Here is a 16,618-nt window from a genome sequence, read left to right as displayed (position 1 = left end):
AAGTGCAGTGAATATATGTTGTTTCCAAGACTAAAGGAAAAAAAAAAAAAAAAGAAACGAATGTTGAATATGAGGCTGGAAATACAAAACTGAATGGTTCAATATGAAGGTGCTCAAAAACGTCAGCCATGTGTTGATAGATTTACTGGCACATACAAGAACTCCCGTGGGACTAAATTCCGGCTCCTCGGTATCTCTGAAAACCGTAAAAAGTAGTTAGTGGGACGTAAAGCAAATAGCATTATTATTATAATTATTAACTCAGTTACTGTGGTGAGCAAAATCGTGAGAAGTGGAAGGAAAAGGTGTTGGGATATCTGTTTCAGGTAGATGCTTCTACATGAAATAAGGGTGTATTACTACTGGTTCTTAAAAAGTTTTGATTGCAATTCTCATTTATGCATTTTTTTTCTTTTTTGTTTCACTCATAGTTCAATGCAAAATCACACTTTCTTTCTTTCTTAGGTTAACTTGTCTTTTTTATAGAATTTTCATTCTTTGTCTTATAACCTCTTATGCTTATAGTCTACGCGATGAAAAATAGACATAAATTTTGTAATGCACACCAACCACTTTCCATTATATGTTCCTGCTTTCTGCAAATTATTACTTGTCCTCATTTTCCTTGTCAGGATTTTTCGATATTTTGTGTCATTGCAGCAAGTTATAAGTGTCCTTAAAAAATAAAATCTCTTCTCAGAGAGGTAGCATGTTTTTTTTTACTATCCACTGGATTTATTAAACTACTATTGACCGGGCGAGTTGGCCGTGCGCGTAGAGGCGCGCGGCTGTGAGCTTGCATCCGGGAGATAGTAGGTTCGAATCCCACTATCGGCAGCCCTGAAAATGGTTTTCCGTGGTTTCCCATTTTCACACGAGGCAAATGCTGGGGCTGTACCTTAATTAAGGCCACGGCCACTTCCTTCCTACTCCTAAGCCTTTCCTATCCCATCGTCGCCATAAGACCTATCTGTGTCGGTGCGACATAAAGCCCCTAGCAAAAAAAAAAAAACTACTATTGATGGTTATTTACAAGTACACTCTCATTTGATTTTTCCACTCGGCGCAGTTTTTACTCAAGATCGTGGTCAAACACACTGCACACTTGTGCTTCAAAAATCCTGTTCTCCAGCATGGCTTCAAAATTCAAAAATTTTGCACATAGTTCAAAACCCACTCTTGTTTTCAAACACAGATCTGAATTTCTTCTATAACATTTGTGCTGTAGATCCACATAGACTGTTAAGTTTTCTTTCGGCATCATGAACATGCTGAACTGCTTCTGACGGTAAGATTCCTCCGTTTTCAAGTTTGTCAATTGTGCTGCTAAGGAAACACAAGTTAGCAGATATATATGCCAAGTCATTTTTTAAAACTGTGTCACTTAACATTTCCTGAAGGATTACAAATGAAGTTGCATCATCTTTGTCCAGTACATTAACTACTGAGGAAAAACCATCAAACTTTTCTGCATAATACTGGACTACAGAGAGCCAAGTTCCCCCACTGTGTTATTAGTGGGGTGTGTGGCAGTGGTACTTAAGGATTTTTAGTCTTGAATATGTGAATTCTTCTCAGCGAATTTATTTCTTATTAGAAATCAATTTATCCACATTAGTATATACTTCTCTTAAACCATGTGCATTGCATGTAACATGGATCATTTTAGGATAGCTAACAAGACCTGCTGCTGCCTTCATATATGCTGCAGCATCTGTCAATAACAGTAAAATATTGTCAAACTTCACACCACCTGGCCACAAAATTTGCATTGCTTCATTAAATAATCTTGCAACTGCCACGTGGTTCGCAGTAGTCATTCCATGGCTTGTTAGCAGAAAACATTGCCCAACTGTGCAGTATTATGCAGAAAATTTTGATGATTTTGCTTCAGTAGTTAACCCTTTCCCGCCCGTAGTGCCCGAAAGCCCCCGGCTGCATTATCTGCACACGTCTGTGATCTTTGTGATAGTTTCATATTGTTTTGGCAATCAAGTGTTCGTAAGGCACTTATGAACACACTTTACAATCTACAAGGCTTAGGAAATAAAATAAGAGCAATAATTTGTCTTGACGTTGCTTAGGCAATGGTCTTGAACTTCCACATTCGCAGGTCAGCTGTTTCGTTCATAAACATGGCGGGATTGAATACTGCGGATTTTGAAACTGAGCTGAATATAGGCGAAGAAAGTGACACAGAATCATTGAGTAGGCGTGGAGGTGAATTTTTAGTGAGTGACATATCAGTGAAGATAATTTTAGTGATAACAGTGATATAAGTGAAAACAGATATCGAGAAATCGGACCTGATGGCAATGCCGCGGCAATTCAGGTAACACAAACATTTTATTTCCTTACTCCGAATGATTGTATGGATGATGTTGAACCTGTCCATAATTTGGAAGGAGTATTACGAGAAACAGATTGCTTTTTACGTATGTTAGGAGGAGACAAACTATTCAGTGGCATAGCCAATTACGTATGTATCAATATAGCATTCAAACAGGCACATTCTGGTAAAATAGATACAGAATGGGAAGACACTTTCCCAGATAAAATAAAATATTATATACATGGGCATCATTCCGCTTCCAAAATCACGTGATTATTGGTTTAGAGGGATTCAGACAACATGAGAATGTGACAAATGCAGCCTACCTTTGTGTTGAGTATCACCAGTATGGGAGGGGGGGGGCAGGTTTGAACTAACAAGGTTATGAAATGGATGAGATTGTATATTTTCTAATATTATTGAAAATGTTGATACATTGTGATCAATAGTTTTTATTATATTTAACTTTTTTCTGAAACAATGCACTCCTTTTCAAGTTTTCCTAAATAATAGGTTGAAACCTGGGGATAAGCGGAGTGAAAATATATGTGGGAATGGGTTAATGTACTGGACAAAGATGATGCAGCTTCAATTGCAGTCCTTCAGGAAATGTTAAGTGACACTTTTAAAAGATGACTTGGCATACATATCTGCTAACTGTGTTCCTTGCCAGTAAAGTCTGAAGTTTTGTCTAATGAAACTCGGATTTTCTCATTTTCGCACACTGAACGAATTTGTTGTAGAGTTTGTGGGTAACACTTTGGAAGATACTTCTTTCTCAACATTGACTCTTCAGGATTGTCAAGACTTGAATATTTGGTGAGAAACTTCCTTAACACTGAATTATTTACCTTAGAAAGAGGTATGTCGCCTGACACAAATGCCCTACAGTCTTCACAATAAACTGAAAATGTATCAGGTCCTGTAGAGGAACCTAGAACTGCATCCATCACTAATTAGAGGTTGTTTCTCCATCAGGTGTGAAACTGGAGCAATATGTTTCTTGCCCCCTAAGTGTTGTGTAACTTGAGATCGCTGTTCAGCCTTTATTGCTTTCTGCCGTGGTTGGCAGAACAGGACATGTCCATCTGAACTTAAATTCTGCAACATATTGCTGCAGACAATAACTTGTTGCTTTTACTTTAGGCATTGTAGTATTACCTTGTCCGACTCGTTGGCTGATTGGTCAGCTTACTGGCCTTCGGTTCAGAGGGTCCCGGGTTCGATTCCCAGGCGGGTCGGGGATTTTAATCGCGTCTGATTAATTCTTCTGCCTCGGGGATTGGGTGTATGCGTCCTTCCCAACACTTTCCTCATCATACTCAGGCAACATACCACACAACCAAACACCACATAAACACGCAATAGTGATTACATCCCTCCATAAAGGATTGGCCTCAGGAAAGGCATCCAGCCATAAAACAGGCCCAAATCCACATGTGCGACCCAGTTCGCACCTGCGACCACACAGGTGTGGGGAAAAAGTTATAGGAAAAGAAGAGGATTGTAGTATTGCCTTGTACTTCACAGCACAAGAAATGAACTACATGTGAGTGATACTGATCTGGTCTCATGCCATTGGGAGGAACGTCAGGCATGTGATCTAATATGTCTATTAGATAGCACAAAGGTTCTTCCCCATTTAAGTAATACAAAACAGAAATCCAACAATCTGAAAGATCCAGCACATTGGTAAAAAAAAAAAAAAAAAAAGAAAGTGAATAGTATGTACTAATACCTGAAAAACAGGAATTTATATAATTATAGGGGGAAAAGTACGTATTTACATTTTAAAAATATTTATCTACTCAAACATCTGAGCCCTAATTATAATGTTAAGTTGATACTTGAGATACACTTCTTGGCTGTTCAAACATGTCTCCTGAGCAAGTTGGCCATGTGGTTAGGGTCGCGTAGCTGTGAGCCTTACATGCGGAAGATGTTAGGTTCACTTCTCACCATTGGCAGCCCTGAACAAACTTTTCATTGCTTTCCCATTTTCACACAAGGCAAATGCCATGGCCACAGCTGCTATCTTCCCTTTCCCATTGTTCCGTCGCCAAAAACCTTTCTTGTGTTAGTGCAACATTAAACCGCTAGTAAAAAAATTTACTATCAGAGAAAATGGGATGAAGGAGGAGCAGTGATAATGCTGTTGTTTGTTGTTGAGTTATTAGTCCATAGACTGGTTTGATGCAGCACTCCATGCCAACCTATCCTGTGCTAACCTTTTCATTTCTACATAACTATTGCATCCTACATCTGCTGTAATCTGCTTGTCATATTCATACCTTGGTCTACCCCTACCGTTCTTACCACCTACACTTCTTCAAGAACCAACTGAACAAGTCCTGGGTGTCTTAAGATGTGTCCTATCATTCTATCTCTTCTTCTCATCAAATTTAGCCAAATCAATCTCCTCTTACCAATTCGATTCAGTATCTCTTCATTCGTGATTCGATCTATCCATCTCACTTTCAACATTCTTCTGTAACACCACATTTCAAAAGCTTCTATTCTCTTTCCTTCTGAACTAGTTATCGTCCATGTTTCACTTCCATACAATGCCACGCTCCGCACGAAATTCTTCGAAAACATCTTTCTAATGCCTTTATCAATGTTTGAAGTGAGCAAATTTCTTTTCTTAAGAAAACTCTTCCTTGCTTGTGCTAGTCTGCATTTTATGTCCTCCTTACTTCTGCCATCGTTAGTTATTTTACTACCCAAGTAACAATATTCATCTACAGTACTTCCTTTAAGACTTCCTTTCCTAATCTAATATTTCCTGTATCACCTGCCTTCATTCGACTGCACTCCATTACTTTTGTTTTTGACTTATTTATTTTCATCTTGTACTCCTTACCCAAGACTTCATCCATACCATTCAGCAACTTCTCAAGATCTTCTGCAGTCTCAGATAAAATAACAATATAATTGGCAAATCTCAAGGTTTTGATTTCCTCTCCCTGGACTGCAATTCCCTTTCCAAATTTCTCTTTGATTTCCTTTACTGCCTGCTCTGTGTAAACATTGAAAAGGAGAGGGGACAAACTGCAGCCTTGCCTCACTCCTTTCTGGATTGCTGCTTCTTTTTCAAAGCCCTCGATTCTTATCACTGCAGACCGATTTTTATACAGATTGTAGATAATTCTTTGTTGTCGGTATCTGATCCCTATCATCTTCAGAATCATAAATAGCTTGGTCCAATCAACATTATCGAATGCCTTTTCTAGATCTACGAATGCCATGTACGTGGGCTCATCCTTCTTGATTCGATCTTCTGAGATCAGACGTAAAGTCAGGATTGCTTCAGGTGTTCCTACATTTCTTCTGAAGCCAAATTGATCTTCTCCCAACTCAGCTTCAACTTGTTTTTCCATTCTTCTGTAAATAATATGTGTTAAAATTTAGCAGGCATGAGATACTAAACTAATGGTGCGGTAGTTTTCACACCTGTTAGCACCGGCTTTCTTGGGAATAGGTATAACAACATTCTGCCGAAAATCAGATGGGACTTCTCCTGTCTCATACATCTTGCACACTAAATGAAATAACCTTGCCATGCTGCTTTCTCCTAAGGCAGTCAGAAATTCAGAGGGAATGTCATCAATTCCAGGTGCCTTGTTCCTATTTAGGTCACTCACAGCTCTGTCAAACTCTGACCTCAAAATTGGGTCTCCCATTTCATCAGCATCAATAGCCTATTCATGTTCCAGAGCCAAATTATCTACATCTTTACCTTGATACAACTGTTGGATTTTGCTCCTGCCATCTTTCTGCTTTGTCTTCTTTTCCTAGAAGTGGCTTTCCATCTGAGCTCTTAATATTCATACACCTAGATCTCCTTTCTCCAAAGGTTTCCTTGATTTTCCTGTATGCAGCATCTACGTTTCCCAGGACCATACAGCCTTCGACATCCTTGCACTTCTCCTTCAGCCATTCTTCCTTAGCTACCTTGCACTTTCTATCCACTTGATTCTTTAATCGCCTGTATTCATTTCTGCCCTCTTCATTTCGAGCATTCTTGTATTTTCGTCGTTCATCAATCAGGTCTAGTATCTCCTGAGTTATCCACTGATTCTTAGTTGATGTTTTCTTCCTTCCTAACATCTCTTCAGCAGCACTACTGACTTCATTTTTCATGACTCTCCACTCTTCCTCTATAGTGTTTCCTTCAGCCTTTTCATGTAGTCCTTTTGCAACATGTTCCTTGAAACAATACCTCACACTCTTTTCTTTCAACTTGTCTAGATCCCATCTTTTTGCATTCTTTCCTTTCTTCAATTTCTTTAATTTCAGATGGCATTTCATGATCAACAAGTTGTGGTCAGAGTCCATGTCTGCTCCTGGGAAAGTTTTGCAATCCAACACCTGGTTTCTGAATCTCTGCATAATCATAATGAAGTGTATTTGATACCTTCCAGTGTCTCCAGGTCTCGTCCACGTATACAGGCGTCGTTTGTGGTGTTTGAACCAAGTATTGAACCAAGGACTAAATTATGATCAGTGCAGTGCCTACCACTGCATTCCAGTCTCCCATCACAATTAGATTCTCGTCACCTTTTACATACTGTATTAAATCTTCTATCTCCTCATATATTCTTTCGATTTCTTCATCATCCGCTGAACTAGTAGGCATATAGACCTGCACTATTGTGGTGGGCATTGGTTTGGTGTCTGTCTTGACGACAATAATTCTTTCACTATGCTGGTCGTAGTAGCTTACCCGCTGCCCTATTTTCTTATTCATTATTAAACCAACTCCTGCATTTCCCCTGTTTGATTTTGTGTTGATAATTCGGTAGGCGCCTGACCAAAAATCTTGTTCTTCCTGCCAACGTACTTCACTTATACCAACTACATCTAACTTTAGCCTATCCATCTCCCTTTTCAGGTTCTCTAACCTACCACAACGATTCAAACTTCTAACATTCCACGCTCCGACTTGCAGAAAGTCAGTATCCATCTTCCTGATGATCGCCCCCTCTCGTGTAGACCCCACCCGGAGATCCGAATGGGGGACTAGTTTACCTCCGGAATATTTTACCCGGGAGGAAGCCATCATCAGTACATCATTCATACAGAGAGAGCTGCATGTCCTCGGGAGGTAATTACGGCTGTAGTTTCCCGTTGCTTTCAGCCGTGTAGCAGTATCAACACAGCTAAGCCATGTTGAGTATTATTACAAGGCCGTATCAGTCAATCATCTAGACTGCCGCCCTTGCAACTACCGAAAGGCTGCTACCCCCCCCCCCCCCTTTCGATGAACCATTCGTTATATCTGGTATCGTCATTTGGCATAAAATTATGGCATAACTTTTCTTCCGACTTGTCAAATAGATTACATCAGACAAGTTGGACATGCAGCTTTGAAGTAAAGGCATTGGAAAATATTCTTCTGGTTACGACCTGAAGCGAAATAAAAATGTATTAACTAAAGTATCAATCATGTAAGTAATAATGACATACCAGCAAAAAAGGAAAAAATTATTTTATAGACTACCATCTTCAACGTCGCTACCAGCACTGCAGGAAGAATTGCTGCTGCTATCACTGCTCACATCTCTCCATAAGAAGTCTTTTTCACTCCCATCTAAGGTATTCAAGATTCCATTGTTCTTGAGGCTCTTTTATCATCTTCAATAAAATAGTTCCAACGTGCAGTATCTACTCACAAAGGAGTTCCACAGGTGGTTTCTGAATCTTGCGAGTTCTAGTTCGTGCACACTTTCTGGCATCCGGCACTGATAGAGATTTTGCTTGTCCTGAAATGGTTAATTTTCAAGACATCCAAGAATTGAAATACCATTGTCCTTCCACCAGGAATTGCTGCCAGATCTGTTTTCATGTTTCCAATCATTTCTTAGTGTCCTCCGTCAGGTGGCCACGAAAACTGACATGAGGTGGTGTGGGCATTGAAAGAGAGACCCCGCTTAATTTCCCCAAACCGTTCATATCCAATCTTGTACAAGTGACATGTCTATCCACCTTTTTTCTTTGAGACAAAAGTGGATCCGTTGTGAAATTTTACCTTCAGCATTGTTTTTCGTTTCAGAACAACATAAGGTGCAAGCTCTTTGCCATCAGCTCTTACATTAAGCATTGTAGTAGATTGTTGTTTTCTGCTTCCAGTAATGTGTTATGATAACATTCAATGTCCCTTTCTTATCGATTATTCAACTTTATGGTATGTCAAAACTGTTCGGCATCTGATCTGCATTTCCTATTGGAAAAACAAATATTTCTTCCCTTTCTGAAAATGGATGACATTTTGGTTGAAATCATTCAGCATTGTTTTGCATAATGTTGTTATTCATCGAAGGGAAAGTCCATTTCTCTTCATAAAATCGTACCAAATGATTTGACCATGCATGTAGGGTTGCAAAAGTGAGCACAGAAGCCTCCATTTTTCGGAGGCTCTTCCTGTCCGTTGTAGGCCGGTATCCACATTCAGTAGCTGTTTATACAGATGGATCGAGGGCAGAAGCGTAAGTAGGCTGTGCATTCGTTGTTGATGATAAGAGGTTTCTTTTTCCTCTACCAGAAACCTATGGTGTGTACAGAGCAGAGCTTTATGCTGTCTTTGAAGCTCTGCGATACGCACTTTCCAATGAACGCTGGCATTTTCTACTGTGTACCGATTCCTTGAGCTCGTTACAATCTGTTGATGCATGTTTCCCTCGGCAGCACCCTCTGGTGTAGCGAATCCAGGACCTGCTGACCGAGTGTTGGAGTGCTAGAACCAGAATCACATTCTTGTGGCTCTCGAGCCACATGGGTGCAGTGGGAAATGAGTTAGCTGATAGGGCTGGCAAGGAGGCGGTTACATTGCCTTACAAGGTTCCAGCCAGTGATATTCATTCTCAGCTGAGACATTCGGTTATGTCCCATTGGGGGATGAAGTGGCAGGCTACCCCTCTTCTAAATAAGCTGAGCATGATAAAAGGAACTTTGAAAGTATGGAATACTTCCCTTGAGGTTTCTCGGAGAGAAGCAATGGTATTATATGTCATCTTTGCATCTGCCACGGTATATCAACACACTCCTACTTACTGAAGGGAGGCCCCCACCCCCAGTTTGTACTTGCAGCAGTCATCTTACCATGGTACACAATCATAAGGAGTGCTTGGTCCTGGCTGATCTGCGCCGTAGTCTAAAACTTCCAAGTACCATCTCCCTCATCCTACGAGATAACTAGCAGTCAGCTGACCTATACTCGGCATCAACTCAAGTCCTAAGCAGCCCCTTTGATGGTAGGCCTATACCGGAAGTCAATTCAAGATCAGGGGAAAATATCCTTCTGCGTGTGAGCACTTCCCCTCTTTCCGCATCTCCATCTCGGTTATCCTCTTGAACCAGGCGGATAATGTAAGTTGCTTTTATATAAAATATTTAACATCAAAGGGACCGCTTAGGACTTGTGTTGATTCCGAGTACAGTCATCCGTTTTGTGAGGGATAGTGGCTTTTTCTATTGTGTATAAAAATGAGTTTTATATCTGTTATTAATTTTTATTTTATGTTAACTACGTTGTACTCAATTGTTTTTGTGTGTTTTAATGTGATTTTTAACTTTTAATTAGAATGATATGCATGATATAATGCCATATTCTATATTAATCTATTATTTCAATTTTAAAAGGAATTAGATCCACTGATTATTTTAAATTCACAATTATATTTCATCATCCTTTGTTTTAAATTCTAGTCAGTGGATATATTTTAAAATTTTGTTATTATAGTATTTTGTTTCACCTCATACTGACAGGGACTGATGTCCTAAATGTTAGACCCCTTTAAACAACAAGCATCATCATTTAAAGGGTCCATCTTTGTGAGCTTTCATTCAGGAGATTGTGGTTTCGAATCCCACCGTCAGCAGTCCTGAAGATGTTTTTCCGTCGTTTCCCGTTTTCACCCAATTCTAGCCGTTTCCCATCCTTGCATCACCAGAAACCTACGTTAAGCCACTAGCAAAGTGCTCACTGGTTTAACCTTAAAATCCAAGGTACTGATCCCATGTGCAGCTGTCTCTCGTCCTTCAAAATACAGTTTTTTGTGAGAAACAGCATAGCCATCGTTGCATAATGAAATCGCATATTTCTACAGATCTTCCTCTACTTCCTAGGCCATAAAATGATTTGCGAGACTTGATTGCTTTAAGTGCAGTTTTCTGTTTCTGCGTGTAGCACACATTGCTCTCAGACACAGACACTGAATACTTGCGGCCCGCTGCTCTACTCCCATGTCATTTTGGTGTAAATGATCATTGGGAGTTTATATGATGCAGTATTACTCAAATACTTGCTTGTTGTGGATTAACAGACAATTTTGAGTTCCCAGAAATGTGTGTAACTGAAACATTCATAAAATATGTTTGTACCAGACTGGAATAGAGCATCATTAGTCAGGTCTGTGTTGCTTCACTCACTGAACTAATGCGGTGGTACTTCCTAATGGGTGATAACAGGAAGTTGCGGTGTATTTGGTGTCACAGTAGGAAGGCTGCTACCTGACATTGTTATTTCGAAATGGATCCCAAACTATCACCAAGAAAGTGGTTGCATCATATTCCCAAATATTTCTTTTTGCCCACTTTGAGCCAAAACAAATGGGGTGCGTAAATTACTCGGGCGTTGATTATGCGAGAAAATACAATTGTAGGCTGACTTTCTGAGAACAATTTCTTCTTCCAGGTCCTGCAGTACAGTAGACTTTTCCCATGTGCAGTATTGTGTACCAAAGTATAATTTAAAATTTTGTTATTCATTGAAAATTTACAGCTTTGTTATTTGATGTAAAATAACATTTCTGTGAAGCCTAATGTTGTACCCTTCAAGGAAATAATTTCTGTAGACATGATATAGGCTCGTTCATTGTTTTAGAAGCCTTTCTCGAGGACAGTTGAGATTTTCTTCTGATTACAAGTGATTACTTTCATTTTGACTTATTGAAATTCAGTTATTAAATGTTAAACAATTAATTTATTGAAACCACCTATTCAATACTAGTAAAGTCTTTTTGACTATAACATTGTCATTATATTAAATATGGTACATGTTTCGTCTGCCATTGCAGGCATCGACAGCCATGAATTCTAACTCCAAGTCAGCTCTGAGGATTATTCTAAAACAATATTTTTTATAACAATTTGCACTTCTGATGACGCAGAGCATAATTCTCTGTGAAACGTAAAGAATTTCACCTTACCTTCTTGACACGGCATAAACCCAAAAGCCTATATCATGTCTATAAGTACGGGCCACGAAAGCATCAATGGTAAATCATTTCTGATTTATATTAATATTCTGATGAGGACCAAGAATCTGTGAAGGACATCTTCCATGCCTGCCTATACATTGGTACAGTGCATAAGAAATTAACGATTTTCTTAAAAGGAAAAGTACTTTCTCTCATTTAACCACTTTCTAATTTTTTTGTGGAGACACACTTGCATGAGTTAATTCAATTGGAGATAAAAGTATTTTTAAGTTCCTCTAATCACATTTTAGCATATATAATGCTGATATTATTTTAGCTCGTCAGAGAGGAATATTCTTTCTCTTTTGAAGATATTTTCCTCGGATCTTCAGGCCTAATTTTCGGGAACATATAGCCTAACAGTACTACAGTAATCTGACGGTCCTGTGGATACATACAATGCAGACAGAATAGTTGATAAATTACCAGTAGCCAGCATAACAAATTAAATGTTTTACAATGCTCTAAAATGTGAATCATGATCAACATTTTATTACAGTATATCCTGTAACTAGAATTTTGGCCTAAAATACAGTGTTGAAAGTCAATTAAGCTTAATTATAGGTATCAGTAATGAATATCTGAAGGAGGATAATTTTTCTTGCAAGTTCACTCTAGCACAAAACTCTCCTATTTATTAGGGAGAAAATGGATCAAATAAGTAAAATTAGAAGATTTCTGCAGGGTTATGGCAGCTCGCTCTGGCTAGTATATTTTCACAAGGTACCAGTAGAGAGAATATTACAATGATTATTTGGTGGTGAAGTAATGCAGCTGTTTTGTATTTTGTATTCACACTTCAGCAATTATACAGTTGTTTTAGTTACATTCTACTTTATTCCTATTGCCATCAAATTTCTCCTTCAGCTGATTCCTCATAACTCTTCAGATTCAAGTTAATGTTAAATATTGGTACTGCTATGGTAGAAATAACCTTCTCCATAGCATCTCAGTACCATTTTGATGTTACCTTGTAAATTAAACAAATCTGCACAAGAAGCTTGTATTAACCTTAATCAATAATTTTTTAAAGGTAGATGAGCTCAGTGCTTACTGGAAACATGCTGCCATTTACAAACATCAGCCTTATGTGACTATAATGTGTCCTCTCTTGGTCCCTTGCGTAAAGTGGGCCTTAAGGGAGTTCTAGGAGAGCACTGGCGTTAGAGGAGAACTGTGAAAGACGAACACACTTGATGTTCCCCTAAGCCTCCCCTTATTGAGGGGAACATTAGGGGACAAGTATGAATACGCCACTCAGAGTTGAATGAACAACATTTCTCACTTAAATTTCTGTAAGTCATTTCATATGGCTATTTCTAAATGGAAAGGGGGAAGGAAAATCACCAACGTATTATTGTGGTCTTTCAATTAAACATTCTAACTTACTAGTGTGGGGAGAGAACAACGAAAAGAAGAGACAAGTACTAGCATGATAACACAAAAAGACAAACTGAACAGCTCGTGCACATCCCAGCCTCATTCACAGGCTCTCCGCTCATCAATCCCATTTCTTCCAGATCTGTTTCTTCTGTATTCTTATCAAGTGAGTTGGCTGTGAGCTTGCATTTGGGAGCTGGTGGGTTTGAATCCCACCTTCAGCAGCCATGAAGATTGTTTTCCATGGTTTCCCATTTTCACACAAGAAAAATGCTTGGGCTGTACCGGTACCTTAATTAGAGTCACAGCCGCTACCTTCCCAAACTTTAGCCGTTTCCTGTCCTTGCGTTGCTGAAAACCTTTCATATGCTAGTGTGACGTCAAACCACTAGTAAAAAAAAGACTGGATTCTTAACATACTTGTTTCTGTTTATCAGCTTCATAAGGTGGGGATGGGGAAACAGACATCCTCCTCACTCATTGGGGCATATTTCGTGAGAATTCTTCTTTCTTGATGTGAGAAGTGTAAAGAAATCCATATAAATAATGGAAAAGGTTTACTGGTTGTAGAAGACAGGGAACACCCAGTACAAACTCAGAACAAACTGAACCCTGCAGTTTGAGTACAATTATGGAAACTGAATGAACACATGTATGCAAGATAGAAACAAAGAAGGAAGGGGGAAAGAAAAGAAAAAGAAAAAAACCAAACACACACACACACAGAGAGGGAAACTGCCCAGCAGTTTGTTAGATGCTTGTTTTCTGTGCTCTTGATTGTGGGATCACTGTTTTAAATTTCATAGGCTGGTTGATATTGGTCATTTATGAGGAAATTTTGGGCAATCATCATCATCAGTAATGCTGTAGAATTAAAAATATTGTAATTCCTTTTGGGATTTACTTCTGTTTCAGGCTCCTCGGAGATTAATCTACTTACTTGATCCATCCACCAATGAAGATATTCTGCTAAGAGTTGTAACTCTCCTAGCTAATCTGACCAATACAGCTAAGGAGCAGAACCTTGATCCTACTATTGATCTACCAGCAGAAGATAAGGCAGCTTCTCCTGATACTATGTTAGTAGACCTCTAAGACATGTTATGAGTACTTTAATGACAATATTTTATAGGTGTATTCCTTCAGCAACAAAGCTGTTCCATGAATTTTATAAATGAGATGTACTGTAGAACCACTGTGACTTACATTAGTTTTCTCATTTAAACCATGCAATGGTGTTGACATATGATAATGTGCATATTTTGCTGATGTTCTGATGGGTTGTCATCACATAGCTCTCTTTACATAGGTTTTAATCTCGTCCATACTTATGACATTGCCTGAACATCATCTAATGCAATATTGATGTACTGTCTAAAAGGATTTGACATGACTCTGTGAAATGTAACCATGAGTGTAGAATATTTTGATCTGCAATCATGGTATGTGTGGAAAAGTTCAGTGAGTGGATGAGTTGTGAGTTGAGACTTACCTTGGTGGAACATATGTATAGTAATTATTTTTTTTAACCTGTGTTGAATCAGCTTATGAGGGGCATTGGCCTGCCAAGACAGCTATTGGCCAGCCAGATGGCCTACAGATATTGGAGTGCCACATGGTCATTATGATGACATACTCGGGCATATTGCTGGAATTTCACGACTGGGTCCATTCTGTAACATCAGACAGCTCCTCATTTTGTCTCACAAAACTTAGTGAAACTCTTTCCAGCCCTCAATCCAAAATTAAAATCCTTGGACTGACCAAAAATAAAACCCGGGTAATAATAATCATCATCATCATCATCATCATCATTCACAACTGATCTGCATTTAGGCCATTCGTTAAAATGGCAGATACCCTATCAGTTGTTTACCTAGTCCTTCCTTAAAATTTCAAAGCACTTGGGAATTTATCAAACATCTGCATCAGTAAATTATTTCAATTCCTAATTCCTCTTCCTGTAAATGAATATTTGACCCAGTTTATCATCTTGAATTCCAACTTCATATTGTGATCTTCCCTACCTTTGAAAGCTCGACTCAACGTTATTCCTCTGCTAATGTCAGTCATTCTACGCCATCTCTCCACTGACAGCCTGGAACATACTGCATGGTCTAACACCTCGCCTCTTTATTCTTAAGTCTTCCCAGCCCCTAGTTAGCACTATTTTTGTAGCACTCCACTTTTGTCGGAAATCACCTGGATTCTGTGAATCTTTTCCAGTTCTCGAATCGCATAATCCTGGTGAGGGTCCCATACACTGGAACCATACTCTAATTGTGGTCTTACCAGAGACTTCTATGCCCATTCCTTTACATCCTTACTACAACCCCTAAATACCTCATAACCATATGAAAAGATTTTTTTAGAATGCTTTCTTTATTATTCCATAATATTTGTGAAGTGGGAGGAAATATCTATAGGAATTTAGCTCTTACTAAAATTCTATTGTTTCATTTAACTTCTTGTAATTAGTATAGGCGTAATTGCAGTTTAGAATTGTAGTGAAGCTATTTTTATTAGTATCTTGCTTGTGTTTCATTTTTTTCTTTCTGTTTGCAAATAGTAGCAATAATAATCTGTCTTACTGAGCAAGTTACTGCACGGTTTGGGTCAGATAGCTAACACCTTGCAGTTGGGAGATAGTGGGTTCAAACCCCACTGTCGGCAATCCTAAGATGGTTTTCCGTGTTTTCCCATTTTCACACTAGGCAAATGCTGGGGCTGTTCCTTAATTAAGGCCACGGTCACTTCCTTCCCACATTTAGCCTTTTCCTATCTCATCATCGCCATAAGACCTGTGTGTGTCGTAGCGACATAAATCAAATTGGAAAAAAAAATCTGTCTTTACATAAACGAATTTAGTAAAACGCCACATTTCTGTATTTAGTCTGTCATTCCTAGTACGGTACGGGTATTTTAAAATGTTTAGGTAGAATAATTGTAGTGTAGTTGTTTTATCAGTTAGTTTCTTGCTTGCATTATTGTTGTGAATTTTTGTAGTATTCTTCCTCTGACATATATACTTCAATTCATAGAATACAGTATTTTATTTTTATTGATATTTCCATTATAAAGTGTAGGCGGTAAGAACGATAGGGGTAGACCAAGCTATGATTGACAAGCAGATGAGAGCAGATGTAGGATGTAGTAGTTACATAGAAATAAAAAGATTAGCACAGGATAGAATGGCATGGAGGGCTCCTCAAACCAGTCTATGGACTGATGACTCAAACAAAAATAGCATTTCCATGTTATTTCACATTTCTTTGAAGTGAGAAAAGAATGGCTGAGGAAGGCAGGTTTAAGAACTCTGGGTTTGAGTGGGAATTAAAGGAAGTTGAGGGAAGATATAACTGGTTTGAGGGAGGTAATTAGGCTTTCACGGAAGAGAGAAATGAAGATAGGTCTCCCTCAATCAGTGTACAAGATACGGTAGGTAGGCAAAAGGGAGGGGAACAAAGGGGAGAAGTTGGGGAAACAGGTGGACTGATGTTTTAAGGGGAAGGAAAATGAGAGCTAAGGGTTTTCCTGAGGAGTGAGCCCAGGAGAGGTATTGGTGAGGAATCGATATGGGTCCCTGCAGGTAGATCAGCAGAGGAAAGGTGGATATCAGGGAAGTGTTACAGAGGAGGAGTGGGGC

The 16,618-nt window shown here is 38.9% G+C and overlaps 1 protein-coding gene across 4 annotated transcripts in view; it reads left to right on the top strand.

Annotated features, from left to right (window-relative positions):
- The window catches only part of LOC136864388 (armadillo repeat-containing protein 10), a 194,326-nt gene that overhangs the window by 145,377 nt on the left and 32,331 nt on the right, over positions 1-16,618 (top strand). For all 4 annotated transcript variants that reach the window (XM_067141321.2, XM_067141322.2, XM_067141323.2 and 1 more), the window contains exon 7: positions 13,888-14,051. In XM_067141321.2, the coding sequence (XP_066997422.1) occupies positions 13,888-14,051 (164 nt within the window). The remainder of the gene's footprint in view (positions 1-13,887; positions 14,052-16,618) is intronic.

Source organism: Anabrus simplex, chromosome 2 (assembly GCF_040414725.1).
Source record: "Anabrus simplex isolate iqAnaSimp1 chromosome 2, ASM4041472v1, whole genome shotgun sequence".
NCBI lineage: Eukaryota > Metazoa > Arthropoda > Insecta > Orthoptera > Tettigoniidae > Anabrus > Anabrus simplex.
This window is presented reverse-complemented; position numbering and strand designations above follow the sequence as displayed.